The sequence below is a fragment of the Erinaceus europaeus genome, chromosome 10, assembly GCF_950295315.1.
Source record: "Erinaceus europaeus chromosome 10, mEriEur2.1, whole genome shotgun sequence".
NCBI classification, from domain to species: domain Eukaryota; kingdom Metazoa; phylum Chordata; class Mammalia; order Eulipotyphla; family Erinaceidae; genus Erinaceus; species Erinaceus europaeus.
Window position 1 is genome coordinate 13762160 of NC_080171.1, and position 16667 is coordinate 13778826.

At 48.4% G+C, this 16667-nt stretch overlaps 1 protein-coding gene across 1 annotated transcript in view; it reads left to right on the top strand.

The window, feature by feature from the left end:
- TRIM14 (tripartite motif containing 14) overlaps nt 1-8892 on the top strand; it is a 41156-nt gene extending 32264 nt beyond the window's left edge. The window contains exon 6 of the mRNA XM_060199116.1: nt 7183-8892. Coding sequence (XP_060055099.1) covers nt 7183-7718 — 536 coding nt within the window. The 3' untranslated portion in view covers nt 7719-8892. The remainder of the gene's footprint in view (nt 1-7182) is intronic.
- Nucleotides 8893-16667: the final 7775 nt, after the last annotated feature.

Sequence of the window (16667 nt, forward strand, 5' to 3'; positions counted from 1 at the left end):
TCTTCCTTTCTAAGTCACACTACTACTTCTCAATATCTTTTCTTTCTTCTTTCTTTCTTTTCATTTCCCCTCTTTTTCTTTCTCTCTCTGGATCCTGACGGCATTGGAGTTCAAAACCCTCTGGTCATCTTCCCCTAACATTTAGCTCTCTGGGAGTAGGGACCAAAATTCTTTATGGGGTGCAGAAGGAGGAAGGTCTGGCTTCTGTAATTGCTTCCCTGCAGGACATGGGTACTGGCAGATGGATCCTTACCCCCAGCCTGTTTCTAATTTTCCTTAGTGGGGTAAGGCTCTGGAGACGTGAATTCAGTTCCAGGACACATTGATGAGATCATCTGCCCAGGAAGTTCAGGATGGAATCAGAATAGCATCTGCAACTTGGTGCTGAAATGCAGTAAGACATAAAACAGGACAAAATGTTTAATGAAGGGGCCGCAGGTAGCGTACCGGCATAAGCACATGTAGTACAAAATGCAAAGACCAGCTCAAGGATCCCAGTTCAAGCCCCGGCTCCCCATCCCCATCTGCACGGGGGTGGGGGAGCTCTTCACAAGTGGTGAAGTAGGTGTCTTTCTCTCCCTCTCTCTCTTCCTCTCCTCTCTAAGTTTCTCTCTGTTCTATCCAACAACAGCAACAACAAAAATGGAAAAATGACCACAGGAGCAGTGGATTCATAGTGCAGGCACTGAGCCCCAGAGATAACCCTGAGGCAAAAAAAAAAATTGTTTAATGAGCAGGAACCAAAAAGTAGGAAGAGAACAGATGGGAATAGGGATTTTAGGGTGGGTAGAAGCTAGAAAGTCTATTTTAGGCATGTTTCTAGGGGGCCCATGATTCTGGTAATTTTTGCTGGAGCCTGATAGCTAACTATCAAATATGAACTAAAAAATGTTGTCTAGGATGATGGTGTCAGAGTTGAGAACACGGCTAGGAAGCTGGATGAAGGTAGTAAGTATCTCACAAACTTGAAGAAAATACATAAATAAAGGGTTTTGGTTGGGGCTGGGCAGTAGCCAGTGGGTTAAGCACAGGGCGTCTAGCGCAAGCACGGTGTAAGGATCTGGGTTTGAGCTCCCGGCTCCCCCCATCTACAGGGTGGATCGCTTCACAATCGGTGAAGCAGGTCTGCAGGTGTCTATCTTCCTCTCCCCCTCTCTGTCATCCCCTCCTCTCTCCATTTCTCTCTGTACTATCAAACAACAACAGCAATAACAACAACAACAACGATAAACAAGGACAACAAAAGAAAAAAATGGCCTCCAGGAGCAGTGGATTCTTAGTGCAGGCACCAAGTCCCAGCAACAACCCTGGAGGCAAAAAAGAGCTTTGTTCTATACTCCCAGAGAAGTAAAGAATAGGGAAGTTGGGGGCTGGGCAGTAGCGCAGCAGGTTAAACGTACATGGAGCAAAGCGCAGGGACCTACTCCTGGCTCGAGCCCCCAGTTCCCCACTTGCAGAGAGGTCATTTCGCAAGTGGTGAAGCAGGTCTGTAGCTGTGTCTCTCCCCTCCCTCTGTCTTACCCTCCTCTCTCTCGATTTCTCTCTGTCCTGTCCAACAACAACAGCTATAACAACAATAGCAAAGGCAACAAAATGGGAAAAACAGCCTCCAGGAGAGTGGATTCCTGGTGCTGAGTGATAGATAACCCTGGAGGCAAAAAAAAAGAAGAAGAAGAAGAATACGGAAGATTCCAAGGGAGGGGATAGAATATGGAACTCTAGTAGTGGGAAAGTGTATGGACTTGTGCCCCTGTTATCTTAGAATCTTTTTTTTTTAAGATTTTATTTATTTATTCATGAGAAATGATAGGCAAGAGAAAGAACCAGACATCACTTTGGTACATGTGCTGCTGGAGATTGAACTCAGAACCTCCTGCTTGAGAGTCAATGCCTTATCCACTGTGCCACCTCCTGGACTACTTATCTTAGAATCTTGTTAATCATTATGAAATCACTAATAAGTTTTTTAAAAACCTGTGAACATCAAAACTGTTCACAAATGTCAGGAAATCCTAAACAGAATACCAGGTAGAGTGTAGACAGACACCCAAGTGACAGGATTAGTTTTTAAAATATTTTAATGTATTTATTAATGAGAAAGATAGGAGGAAAGAACCAGACATCACTCTGGTACATGTGCTGCTGGGGATTGAACTCGAGACCTCATGCTTGAGTGTCTAGTGCTTTATCCATTGTGCCACCTCCCGGACCTCCAGGATTAGCTTTTAATACAATTTATGAAACTGGTTACAAATTCCAAGGTACAAAACCCAAACAATATGATGACTTCAGCTTGTGCATGCACAGTAAGATGTTCTCTCCTTTGCTGCTTCAGGACTGGAAGTGTAGTCTTAAATGTCTCTGAGGGAAAAACTCTCCTATTCTCTTTTTTTTTTTTTTATGATTTTATTGAATGGCTAATGGTTTTTCTTCCTTTTTTTTTTTGAGGAAGTAATAGTTTTTCTCTTTTTTTAAAATTAGATATGACAGAGAAATTGAGCAGATAGGGTGATAGAGAGAAGAAAAGACACCAGCAGGCCTGCTTCATGGGGTAATGGTATTTTTATTACTATTATCTTTATTGGATAGAGACAGCTGGAAATTGAAAGGCAGAGGGAGAGAGAGACACCTGCAGACCTGCTTCACCACTTGCAAAGCTTCCCTCCTGCAGATGTGGGCCGGGGGTTCGAACCTGGGTCTTTGTGCATTGTAACATGTGCACTCAACCAGGTGTGCCACCACCCATCCCTGATAATGGCCTTTCTTTTCTTTTTTTTTTTTTTTAATTTATAAAAAGGGAACACTGACAAAACCATAGGATAAGACAGGTACAACCCCACACAGTTCCCACCCCCAGAACTCCATGTACCATCCCCTCCCCTGATAGCTTTCCTATTATTGAATCCTCTGGGAGTATAGATCCAAGGTCATTGTGGGGTGTAGAAGGTGGGAGGTCTGGCTTCTGTAATTGCTGTCATTAATGTTTGGGGCTCCAGCAGGCCCGGCTAGCGTCGCGGCGGTAGACAGAGACAGAGACTCAGGGACACACGACTGGGCTGAGAAGCTGCAGTTTAATCTTTATTCACGAACAGGCAAATCACCACACCATGTGCTTACCCATCATTCTCCCTCCACGGCTGCTGCTGGGACTCTGGACGTCCTTAGCATAGGGGCCGGGGAGAAAGCTGGACACGAAACTAGCAAGGGCCAAACCTCAGAGGTCGGGGGGGAAGGGGAGCAAACCAATATGAAGCATAACAACAATTTCCCCTTCTGTTTTTAACTAAATGACCACAGTGTCAGGGGTGTGGGGTGAACAGAAACCTATATCGCACAGGCATTTTCAAAAAGGAAACTGGCACAAACATGGAGAAACATATAAGCGAGTAACAAGAACCAGTGTGCTGCCAAGGGAAGGCCTGAGGGGGCCATTTTTTGCCTCTGTGAGCAAAAGTTTATCAGCTTAAAAAAAAAATTTCCTGCCTCTGGGGGGCGTACTTGCCTCGATGGGCATTTTCTAGCATGGGGGGAGGGTGAGGCCTAGAGTCCCAAGGCAGCTGGCTGCAGTCAGTCTTTGAGAAACCCAGCAGCATAAGGGGAAGCTGCTAGTTTTGTGCAAAGTGTCCGAGGTGTACCAGTGAGTCCGATAGAAGTGCCAGTCCAAAGCAGATGTCCACCGAAGAATTGCCAAGGGGTGAATTGTTGTACGTCTGTCTCGATGGGGAATGTCAGCCATCGGAATTCTGCTTTTCTGTAGAGAACTTGACAGCTGCAATTCACTTACTTATGAAACAAAACTTGTAGCAGGTTAGAAGTTTACCACAATTGATAACTCTATCACAATTGGAAGTCTCTTCCGGCATGATTCCAAGGCTATTTAAAGTTCAAACAATAAAATGTGGAAAGGCAAACATGAACCATAGAAAGAAAATAGCCTCAGGCATGAGAATTATTAGCATAACCATAGCGCAATCTAACGTTTCTAATTGAGAAGGAATTTGAGAGTTTTACATATCAACAATATCTTTTTAACCTTTTGTTACACCCATTCAAGATGGAGACACAGCCTAGGTGTGCACAGGTTTTTTGTTTTTTTTTTACCAACTTAGTTAAAATATATTGATTTTTAACTAATTTTTACCTCAGACTTTAAATGTAAGTTAATTTTATCTTTATGAGAATTATGTTGAAAACCTTTTTCATTTAACTTTGCCTGGTAAGAATTTAGCCTTAAAGTTACACTTTTAACCTTAAAGTTACTGTTTACCAAACTTTAAACACACATAAACATGGTCATTAATACACAAGGAGAAAAACCTTTGTTACGAAGACATGTCATTTTAAAATTTAGATCTGTACTGTCTTAGTTGTTGTTGGGGGGTCACCATCTGGAGGTGGGGCCTCCCACACAGATCCACTTCTAGGAATTGTAGGTTGTGATCTCTGCACGAATCTCTGCGTATTCTAGCTGGTCTGCCTTCATACCCGAGCTGAGGATCTCGGCCAGGGGGCCCAGTTTCGGAAGGGAGCCCACGGTCTCTGGGGTGTCCGGGATCTGCCCAGACTTCATAGCAGGAGGGCGGGTGGGCCCGCCGTGCAGAAGGCGCAGGCCGAGGTGCCCCGGAGTGGCCAGGATAGGCCGCCGTGGCCCTGCCCCATGGCCCTGCCATGTCGGCCGAGCAGTGGAGGAAGCCGGCGCCCAATGCCCTGCTCCACGCAGCGGAAAGCCGGCTCCTGCAGGCTGGCGTTGGGCTCCTGCGGGCTGGCATTGGGCGGAAACCACAGAGTGGTCCAGAGATAAATGTTCCAGAAACAGTGAAACAGTCTTGTGAAGAAAGGGCAGAGGCCTTTGGAGATCTCTTCACAAGCAGAAGAGAAGGCCATAGTACATAGGTAGCCAGATTGTCTTCACTTATCTGAGAGATGCGCAGGTCAGGTCCACGTGGGCGCCATTTGTCATTAAGGTTCGGGGCTCCAGCAGGCCGGGCTAGCGGCGCGGCGGTAGACAGAGACAGAGACTCGGGGACACACGGCTGGGCTGAGAAGCTGCAGTTTAATCTTTATTCACGAGCAGGCAAATCACCACACCACGTGCTTCTCCATCATTCTCCCTCAGCTGCTACTGCTGGGACTCTGGACGTCCTTAACATAGGGGGCGGGGAGAAAGCAGGGAGCGAAACTAGCAAGAGCCAAACCAAATCTCTCAGAGGTGGGGGGGGGGGAAGGGGAGCAAACCAATATGAAACATACCAACAAGTTGCTTTCCCACTGAACATGGGAATTGACAGGTCGATCCATACTCCCAGCCTGTCTCTCTCTTTCTCTAGTGGGGTGGGCCTCTGGGGAAGTGGAGCTCCAGGACACATTGGTGGGGTTGTCTGCCTAGGGAAGTCTGATCGGCATCATGCTAGCATCTGGAACCTGGTGGCTGAAAAGAGAGATAACATACACAAGCCAAACAAATTGTTGACCAATTATGAACCTAAAGACTGGAATAGTGCAGATGAAGTGTTGGGGTGGGGGGGGGTGTCTCTGCTTTTTAGATAGCTAGTAGGCATATTTTAGTTATACTCCAAAGGGCCTGTGGCTATACTAGTTATTTTTTCTTTTTCTTTTCCCTGAGCCTGAAATCTGATATGCAGGTGGATCCAAATTATTGTCTGGGGAGGTGATGTCATGGCTAGAAAAAGGACCAGAAAGCTGGATCAGGGAAGAGAGTAGCTCCCTAATATGGGAAAGGGGTATAAATATTGTTGACTATAAACCCCATCAATTTGATGTGATCTGGGGCCCATATTCAGTTTAGGAGCCTATGTAACCTCTGCATCCCTCTAGATCTGAGCTCACTTTCTGTGGTCATGAGTAAGAACATTCCAAGCTGCCTCAGTTTCAGGACCCATCTTCCTCAGGTGTAGCATAGAGTATGTTGTCCGTCCTCTGAAGGGAGGATGGAACGTTTCCTACTGTTGTTGATCCAAGTTGAGGGCAAGGTCCTATGGGGGGCCCACAAAGGGGTCTATTTTATTGTTCCTGATAGAGATGATTGGTAACAATGGAGAGAGGGATTTATTTGCAGTCTAGGCCCATCATGTCTATTTGGGAATCTCAGGACTCCCTGAATAGGGCCCCAGCTGATGGGGTGGCCTGACAGTGACTATAGAGTCATCGTTAAAGTATGCCAGTCTCTTGCCCTTATTCAGCTTTTGCAGTCCTTGCTTTGATGAGGTTAGCTTTGGAGTGAGTGAGAGAACTGTAATAGGAAGTAGATGAGGAGGGTATCTAAGTCTAAGTGGATACTATTTCATTATGAACTTTTTACTGACTCACTACAGACTATTGTGTACTTTTGCTTTCAGGTATATATTTTGCGCTAATTTATGGATACATGTGAACATATGCTCTAGCTTACAGGACCTGGTCTGTATGTAGGTTTTGGGACTTTTTTAGGAAGTGAACCTCCTGGAATGGAATTAGAGAATACCCTGAAAGGAAAGGTCTCACTCGAATAATGAGGGGTGAAGGATTGACATTCCACACCTGAAGTCTCTGGACACAGTCTGTAGTGAAGCATGCTGAGGTGGTACTCCTTGTGTTGATTAGGTTGGGATTGGCGGATGCAATACCATTTGGTATGCATTGAGAGAAGCATGCAGGAAAGTGAGTGCCACCCTAGAGGTTCCAGGACTGGGGGAGATATAGGCTCTATACAGGAAGCAGGAGGTTCCTGCTGTCTTAGGGTTAAGAAGACAATAGACAGTCATTGCTGTAATCACGTTATTTGTCAGTTCGGTTAACTTTGAAATATCCCTTTGTTAGGAGTTGCTGTATAATACACAACATCACCATAAGTATGTCCTTTGACATTATTTGTACATAGCAGTGCCAGATAATGGTCTTTCTTTGCCTCCATGCTTATTGCTGGGGCTCGGTGCCAGCACTACGAATCCACTGCTCCTGGAGGTCTTTTTTTCCCGTTTTTGTTGCCCTTGTTGGGAGCCGGGGGCTCGGACCGTGATGGGTACGCCGGTCTTTGCACTACCACCAGGCCGGTAATGGCGGTTCTGCTGTGCACACCTGGGGCCTGCGGGAAAGCAGCCAGAGGTGGGGGCGGAGCGGTCTGTCGGGGCGTGGCTGCGCGTTGGCCACGCCCACTAACGCCCCCCGTTGTCCCCGCCCCTGCAGACGCGCGCACGCCCACCCTGGACCCGGACACGATGCACTCGCGCCTGCGCACTTCGGAGGATCTGCTGCGGGTGCAGTGCAGGCTGCTGTGCCGCCTGGGCCCCGCGCCAGCGCTGCGCTTCAACGCGCTGTTGCAGGTGCTGAGCCGGGACTGCTTCGCCGCGGGCCGCCACTACTGGGAGGTGGACGTGCAGGAGGCGGGCGCCGGCTGGTGGGTGGGCGCGGCCTACCCCTCCATGCAGCGCCACGGCTCCGCGGCCGCCGCCCGCCTGGGTTGCAACCGCCAGTCGTGGTGCCTCAAGCGCTTCGAGTTCGAGTACTGGGCCTTCCATGACTGTCAGCGCAGCCGCCTGCAGCCCCGCTCGGACCCCGACCGGCTCGGCGTCTTCCTGGATTACGAGGCCGGAGTCCTGGCCTTCTACGACGTGACGGACGGCATGCGCCATCTGCACACCTTCCGGGCCGCCTTCCAGGAGCCGCTGTACCCGGCCCTGCGCCTCTGGGAAGGGGCCATCGCCATCTGCAGGCTGCCCTAGTAGCCACCGCCCGCCCTGCTCTAACCCCTGCCCCACCCCACCCCACTGCTGTGCGTTCTCTTAAGCCGGTTTCAGACACCACCACCACCACCACCGGGGCCTTTGCACTGCATTGCTTTTAGTCCATGAGCATCGTGACCACATCCAGATACTCCCCTCCACTTCAGAACCCGCTTCCCGGGCACTGCTTCTACGATGCCCATGGGTATCCCTCCTGGCCCATGGTAGACACGTAATAGGTGAATGAGAGAGAGGCACCCAGCCCAGACCCTAATGTCTCTCGGGCCTGTTCTCCCTCTCCCTCTCTCTCACTCTCTCTCTTCCCCCCTCTCTCCCTCCAGGGTTATCGCTGGGGCTTGGTGCCTGCACTACGAATCCACTGCTCCTGCCGGCCACCTTTTTTCCCATTTTTGTTGTTGCTGTTGTTGGATAGGACAGAGAAGTTGAGAGAAGTGGGGAGAGAGAGAACGATAGACACCTGCAGACCTGCTTCACCGCGGGTGAAGCGACCCTCCTGCAAGTGGGGAGCCTGGGGCTGGAACCGAATGGCATCCTTGCCCTTCACACTATGTGGGTGTCACCGCTCAGGCCCCCCTGCTGCCTCCTCTCCATTCGACTTGAGTTTATCCATGTCACCTTTCTGCAGGGAAGCTGCAAGGACCGTCAACATGTCTTGGTCTGAACCCACTCCCATTCTGTGCTTCAGGATTTATATAGCCGGGGCGACCTCCCTAAAACCAAGCTGCCTAACCTCCTGGAAGTATGGACAGGTTCCCAAGCACTGTGGAGAGAGGAGAAGCACTTGGCTTTCGCATTCAAGTCTTTAGTCTGCCCCTCAACTCCCTATCCCCACATCTTGCTCTTTTCAAAGAAATGAGAAAACTGTCATTTAGTTCTACCTCTGCACCTTTGCCTTTGCCTCTACGCTCCTACCAGGCTCTGCCCCACACCGACAGGAATGTGCTTTGCTGCTTTGCCCATCTCGGGCTTCCCCAGGCGTAACTGCCTCAGGAAGTCTGCCCAGACCACAAGAATCTGTCTTCTTATGAGAGCTGCAGTTGGGAAGATTTCCACAAAGTTCAGAAAGTCCCCTCCCTCCAGAGCAGTGAATGCATGGCCAGCGGTTGGCCATTAGGCAGTCAGAAAGCTGGACGGTAGGACGTCACGTGTCCCATAGCCTGATGTCACTGTACATTTGGGAAACTGAGGCTCTGAAAGAAAGTGTCTTGAAGCTGACAGGTTTGGGGACAGGCCCAGAGACAGGTGTGCCCTGCCCTCAGCTCCTAGGCAAATGTCTGGCCAGCCCTTCAGACCCAGCGCTCACCTGGGAGATTCCCTGCTCATTCATTTCTCAGGGGGTGTTGGAGGGAAACTAGAGGGTGGCCGTTGCTAAGCAACCACGGGCATCTCCCCCAGTTGTCTTGGAAAGGAGAGGAGCTGAGTGGGTTTGAGGCGGTCCATCCATCTTCCAGTTCTTCAGATTCTTTGAGTCTAGATATTACCAAAGTGACAATGAGAAGCTAATTTTCCAGAGAGAAGGTTCAAACCTGGATATGTTCCTTGGCTCCTGAGGGTTCAGCATCCTGGATCTTCATGCTGTCCTCTTGAAGTCATGCTGTGTGGGGTGTGGCTGGTGGACTGCAGGAGGGTGAAGGCACTGCACAGCCAGATCCCCCTCATGCTTTCAACAGGTTCACACTGCATTAGCTGATTTGGCCTCTATGAAACTGCCAATCCCCAAGAGCTGTTTGACATAAAATGGGATTTTTACATGGGCTAATGTCCTACAATGCAGGAGCCTCAAAAGTGCCTTCGGTTCTAACCAGGTCACTGGAAAATCTAGCTTGGGTAGCTGTCTAAGCACTATGCTTAGGCATTCTGAGGAAAGGGAGATTGGTACTCAGAGCTGACAGAAGAGGACAGTTGTCACAGAGGACGGTGGGTACACTTGGCCCCCCACAACACTGCTGATACAGTCGAAGACTCGTTCCCAGGCTCACAGTCTCAGCACTTGCTGTTGTGTTCGACATTCTCTAATGCTTTCTAACTACTGACTCATTTTTTTTAATTTAATTTAATTTAATTTTTTACTGGGGAATTAATGTTTTACATTCAATAGTAAGTACAATAGTTTGTACATACATAACATCCCCCAGTTTCCCATTTAACAATACAACCTCCACTAGGTCCTCTGTCATCCATCTTGGACCTGTATTCTCCCCACCCACCCACCCCAGAGTCTTTTACTTTGGTGCAATACGCCAATTCCATTTCAGGTTCTACTTGTGTTTTCTTTTCTAATCTTGTTTTTCAACTTCGGCCTGAGAGTGAGATCATCCCATATTCATCCTTCAGTTTCTGACTTATTTCACTCAACATGATTTTTTCTTTTTTTTTTTTTTTTTTTTTTTATTTATTTTTTTTTTTTATTTAAGAAAGGATTAATTAACAAAACCATAGGGTAGGAGGGGTACAACTCCACACAATTCCCACCGCCCAATCTCCATATCCCACCCCCTCCCCCGATAGCTTTCCCATTCTCTATCCCTCTGGGAGCATGGACCCAGGGTCATTGAGGGTTGCAGAAGGTAGAAGGTCTGGCTTCTGTAATTGCTTCCTCGCTGAACATGGGCGTTGACTGGTCGGTCCATACTCCCAGTCTGCCTCTCTCTTTCCCTAGTAGGATGGGTCTCTGGGGAAGCTGAGCTCCAGGACACATTGGTGGTGTCTTCAATCCAGGGAAGTCTGGCCAGCATCCTGATGACACCTGGAACCTGGTGACTGAAAAGAGAGTTAACATACAAAGCCAAACAAATTGTTGAGCAATCATGGACCCAAAGCTTGGAAAAGTGGAGAGGAAGTATTAGGAAGGTACTCACTGCAAACTCTAGTATACTTCTGCTTTCTTACTTTGGTGCCATACTCCAAACTCAGTCAATTTCTGCTTTGCGTTTCTACTTCTTTTTTTTTTTTTACATGCATAACATTCCCCAGATTCCCATTTAGCAATACAACCCCCACTATTTCATTCATCATTTTTCATGGACCTGTATTCTCCCCACCCACCCACCCACCCACCCCAGAGTCTTTTACTTTGGTGTAATACTCCAATTCCATTTCAGGTTCGACTTGTGTTTTCTTTTTTTTTTTTTTTTTCTTTTTTTCTTTTTTTTTTTTTTTTGTGTTTTCTTTTCTAATCTTGTTTTTCAACTTCGGCCTGAGAGTGAGATCATCCCATATTCATCCTTCTGTTTCTGACTTATTTCACTCAACATGATTTTTTCAAGGTCCATCCAAGATCGGCTGAAAACGGTGAAGTCACCATTTTTTACAGCTGAGTAGTATTCCATTGTGTATATATACCACAACTTGCTCAGCCACTCATCTGTTGTTGGACACCTGGGTTGCTTCCAGGTTTTGGCTATTACAAATTGTGCTGCCAAGAACATATGTGTACACAGATCTTTTTGGATGGGTGTGTTGGGTTCCTTAGGATCTATCCCCAGGAGAGGACTACTGACTCATTTGATCCTTCCATCATTCCTAGGAGGTTGGATGTGTGTGTGTGTGTGTGTGTGTGTGTGTGTGTGTGTTTGTGTATTCCCTGTCATCCTGTACCTGGAAAAGCAGAAAAAGAATGGAACTTGCCTGAGGTCACACCGCTAGTGGTGTCGCTGGGACGTGGGCACATAGCAGTCTGCCCAGTGCCCGCTCCTGGCATTGGCCCAGCCGATGCTTCCTACTACTTGATTTACTGTCCGATCTTCTCTTTGAACCGCCTTCCTAGGGTTCTGGGATGAGGCCCTAATCCAGACAGGGACTCATTTGAGACTGATGTAACAGAGACAGAACTGGTCTATCAAGACAGAAACTGCAGTTTTAGCTCATAATCAACTGTGTAACCTCAGACTAGTATTTTTTTTGTATCCCCACTTCCAGGACAGTCATCTGTAAGTGTTAATGACTTTATCTGACAGTCTTGTGATAATCAAATGATCCAAAGGATGTGAACTTGCCTTAGAAACTCCACACTGTTGGGAGTTGGGTGGTAGCACAGCGGGTTAAGCGCACGCGATGCAAAGCACAAGGACCGGCATGAGGATCCCAGTTCAAACCCCAGCTCCCCACCTGCAGGGGAGTCGCTTCACAGGCAGTGAAGCAGGTCTGCAGGTGTCTATCTTTCTCTCCCCCTCTCTGTCTTCCCCTCCTCTCTCCATTTCTCTCTGTTCTATCCAACAACAATGACATCAATAACAACAAGGGCAACAAAAGGAAATTAATAAATATTTAAAAAAAAAAAGAAACTCCACACTGTTGAACTATGCCAGCACAAGTAACCCCAGCAGAGTTTCTATTGTGTCTCCTAAAATGGGTGTTGTTTGAATAAAAATAAAATGTTAATACCTTTGGCCCACGTTCTTTTCTTTTCCTCCACGTCTCAGTGCTGGCACTGTGAAGCCACAACGGCTCCTGGCAACCTTTTTTTTTTTTTTTGCCTCCAGGGTTATCACTGGGGCTCAGTGCCTGCACGATGAATCCACTGCTTCTGGAAGCCATTTTTCCCATTTTGTTGCTCTTGTTATTATTACTGTCGTTGCCATTGCTGTCATTGTTGCTGGATAGGACAGAGAAATCGAGAGACGAGGGGAAGACAGAGGGGAGAAAGATGCAGACCAGCTTCACGGCTTGTGAATCGACCCCTGTGCAGGTAGGGAGCCGGGGGCTCGAACCGGGATCCTTGTTCCAGTCCTTGCGCTTTGCCTCATATGTGCTTAACCCACTGCACTACCGGCCCCCCTTTTCCATTTTACTGAACAGGACAGAGAGAAATTGAGAGAGGAGGAGGAGACAGAGAGGGAGAGAAACAGAGACACCTGCAGACCTGCTTCACCGCTTGAGAAGCGACCCCCTGCAGGTGGGGAGCCGGGGCTTGAACCCAGATCCTTGCGCTTAATACTATGTGTGCTTAGTCGGATGTGCCACTGCCAGAACTCCTGATCCATGTTCCTTATTGGGAGTCTGCCGGGAGCCAAAATCTTAGCTAAGTCTCTCACATAACCGGTGAACGGACATTCCGATCATTGTGAGCGGACATTCCGATGATTGTAACTGTGATTACCACCTAACTGTTTGGAAAGTTGCTCACCCACCTCCCTCCCCTGCTACCTTAGCAGAACTTCCTCCTTGTTTGTGCATAAATTGTGGCTGCAACATAAAATTTTCAGAGCTTGATCAGAAACTTGTCTTGCTCTCGTTCTTCGTGTCGCTTGTCCCCTCCATTCTCTCGCCCCCTACCCTAGGTTTCCGTCGATAACCCCGCAGGCCGGGGCAGGAGTCGATGTTGTTTCAAGTACACAGCACCCAGGCCTGGCTGGCTCTCACTCATCTCTCATCCTTCCTATAACTTTCTGGTGATGGTTAGCTGGCCCCTGACTCAGTAGCTCCAGTGATTGGAGCGGGGGGTGGGGGGGGGAGAGGGTATGGAATGGGAGTTCACTACTTGTACTAGGTTCTTCCTTATTCGGAAATAAGCCTGCCCCCCAGGTGTCCCTGTCCAAGACAGCATCATGTAGCTTTTGGATCACTGGGACCATTTGTGGCTATTTCCTAGTTTCTTTGTCTTCTGTATCACCTCCTGCCTGTAATTCCAAATGTCAGGGAGCAGCCTAGCAGAAGGCATAAGGGTGGGCCTACAACAGCCAGGAGCTGACACCGTGAGGAGGACTAAGAATGCGTGGGGGTAGTCAGGGAGACGAAGATAACTCACAGGGCAGGGGGGGTAGCGCAGTGGGTTAAGCGCACGTGAGGCGAAGCGCAAGGACCGGCATAAGGATCCGGGTTCGAGCCCCGGCTCCCCACCTGCAGGGGAGTCGCTTCACAAGTGGTAAAGCAGGTCTGCAGGTGTCTGTCTTTCTCTTCCCTTCTCTGTCTTCCCCTCCTCTCTCCATTCCTCTCTGTCCTATCCAACAACAACGACATCAATGGCAGCAATAACAATAACGACAACAATGAAAAACAACAAGGGAAACAAAAGGGAAAATTTTAAAAAGGAAGAAGAAGATAACACCAGTAGAGCACACGCTACTCCGTGTATGAGGACCCTGGTTCCAGCTCCGCCCACCAAAGGGGGGCGTCTGCACAGGGGAAGCTTCAGGAGTGCTGGAGCAGTGCTGTAGTGACTCTCCTGCTCCCTCCCTGTGCCTTACTCTTCTCACATTACACTTAAAAAAGGAAGGGAGAGGAGTCAGGTGGTAGCGCAGCAGGTTAAGCGAACATGGCGCAAAGCACAAGGATCTGGTTCGAGCCCCGGCTCCCCACCTGCGGGGGAGGGGAGGAGGGTGGGTCACTTCACAGGCGGTGAAGCAGGTCTGCAGGTGTCTATCTCTCCCCCTCTCTGTCTTCCCCTCCTCTCTCCATTTCTCTCTGTCTTATCCAACAACAACAGCAATAACAACAAAGACAATAATGATAACCACAACAAGGGCAACAACAAAAAGAAAAGATGGCCTCCAGGAGTATTGGATTCATGGTGCAGGCATCGAGCCCCAGCAATAACCCTGGAGGCAAAAAAAAAAAAAAAAGAAGGAAGAAATGAAAGTCTGTGGAAGCATGGAAGTGTGTAGACACAAAGATCTAAAACTCTGATGGCAAAATAAATAGGCCAGGCCAGGTGGTAGAGAGGCAAGGCAGTGATGGACCTAGTAGAGAACCAGACATGACTCTGGTGCATGTGCTGCCAGGGATGGAACACTGGACCTCATGCTTGAGAGTCCAATGCTTTATCCACTGTGCCACCTCCCAGACCACCTCTTTTTTTTCAGGAATTTTTAAATTTTTCTTTATTGGGGAAATAATGTTTTACATTCGACAGTAAATACAATAGTTTGTATCTGCATGACATTTCTCAGTTTTCCATGTAACAACACAACCCCCACTAGGTCCTCTGCCATCCTTCTTGCCAGACCACCTCTTTTCCTCTATCTCCTTCTTCCCTTTTTAATAATTTTTCCTCTTTTTTTAAAATATGTATTTATTTTTATTTATTTATTCCCTTTTGTTGCCCTTGTTGTTTTTATTGTTGTAAGTTATTGATGTCGTCGTTGTTGGATAGGACAGAGAGAAATGGAGCGAGGAGGGGAAGACAGAGAGGGGGAGAGAAAGATAGACACCTGCAGACCTGCTTCACCGCTTGTGAAGCGACTCCCCTGTAGGTGGGAGTCGGGGTTCGAACCTGGATCCTTATGCTGATCCTCACGAATATTTACTTATTCCCTTTTGTTGCCCTTATTTTATTATTGTCGTTGTTGTTGAATAGGACAGAGAGAAATGGAGCGAGGAGGGGAAGACAGAGAGGGGGAGAGAAAGACAGACACCTGCAGACCTGCTTCACCGCCTGTGAAGGGACTCCCCTGCAGGTGGGGAACCGGGGTCTCGAACCAGGATCCTTATGCTGGTCCTTGTGCTTTGCGCCACCTGCGCTTAACCCGCAGTGCTACCACCCGACTCCCTCTCTTCCCCCTCAGTTTCTGTCTCTAGCCAAAAAGGGGGGGGGGTGGGGATCAAAATGGCCATCTGTAACAGCAGATTCATTACACAGGCACTGAGCCCCACTGATAACTCTGGTAGCAATGAACTAGGGCCAGGTGGTAGTGCAGCTAGTTGAGGGCACACATTGTAGAGCACAAGGACCTAGGTTCGGACCCCCTGTCCCCATGCACAGGGGAAGCTTCCCAAGTGGTGATGGTGAGACAGTGCTACAGGTATCTCTGTCTCGCTCCTTTTTTTTTTTTTTTTTTGCTCCTGGAGGCCATCTTTTTTCCATTGTTGTTGTTACTATTATTGTTGTTACTGCTGCTGCTGGATAGGACAGAAATTGAGAGAGGAGGGGGAGAGAAGGAGAGAAAGACACCTGCAGACCTGCTTCACTGCTTGCGAAGGGACCCCCTCCACCACAGGTGGGGAGCTGAAGACTTGAACCCGGATCCTTGCTTGCGCGTGTCCTTTGCTCTTTTTTTTTTATTTTAAAAATATATTTATTTATTTATTTTCCCTATTGTTGCCATCACTGTCTTTTTTTATTGTTGTGGTTATTATTGTTATTGTTGTCGTTGTTAGATAGGACAGAGAGAAATAGTGAGAGGAGGGGAAGACGGAGGGGGAGGGAAAGACAGACACCTACAAACCTGCTTCACTGCCTGTGAAGGGACTCCCCTGCAGGTGGGGAGCCGGGGGCTCGAACCGGGATCCTTACGCCGGTCCTTGGGCTTTGCGCCACGTGCGCTTAACCCGCTGCGCTACCACCCGCCCCCCTCTCTCCCTCCTCTTAATCTCCCCCTCCCTTTTCAATTTCTCTGTCTCTATCTAAAGTAATCTAAAAAAATTAAATGAACTCAAAAATTGAAAAGAACAAAATGAAATAAATAAAAGGGAGAGTGGAAGCCCCAGCCCCGCGTGTCCCATGTCGCGCATGCTCAGGAGCCCTTCACGCTCCCCCCCACCCCCGCCATTGCCCCTAGAACAAAGTCCAAACTTCACAGGCTTTTAAAAACCTATCTGGGAATGGGGAGGTAGCGCAGCGGGTTAAGCGCAGGTGGCACAAAGCACAAGGACCGACGTAAGGATCCTGGTTTGAGCCCCCGGCTCCCCACCTGAAGGGGAGTCGCTTCACAGGCGGTGAAGCAGGTCTGCAGGTGTCTGTCTTTCTCCCCCCCCCCCCCCCCCCCCCCCCCCGTCTTCCCCTCCTCTCTCCATTTCTCTTTGCCCTATCCAACAGCGACAACATCAACAACAATAACTACAACAACAACAAAAAATTGACAAGGAAACAAAAGGGAAAATAAATAATAATTTAAAAAAAAAACCTTTCTTTCTTCTCCCGTTCATAGCACTCACATCTCTGGGTAAACATCTCAGAGTAAGCACGTGGGGTGCCATGTGTGAAGGTGTCTT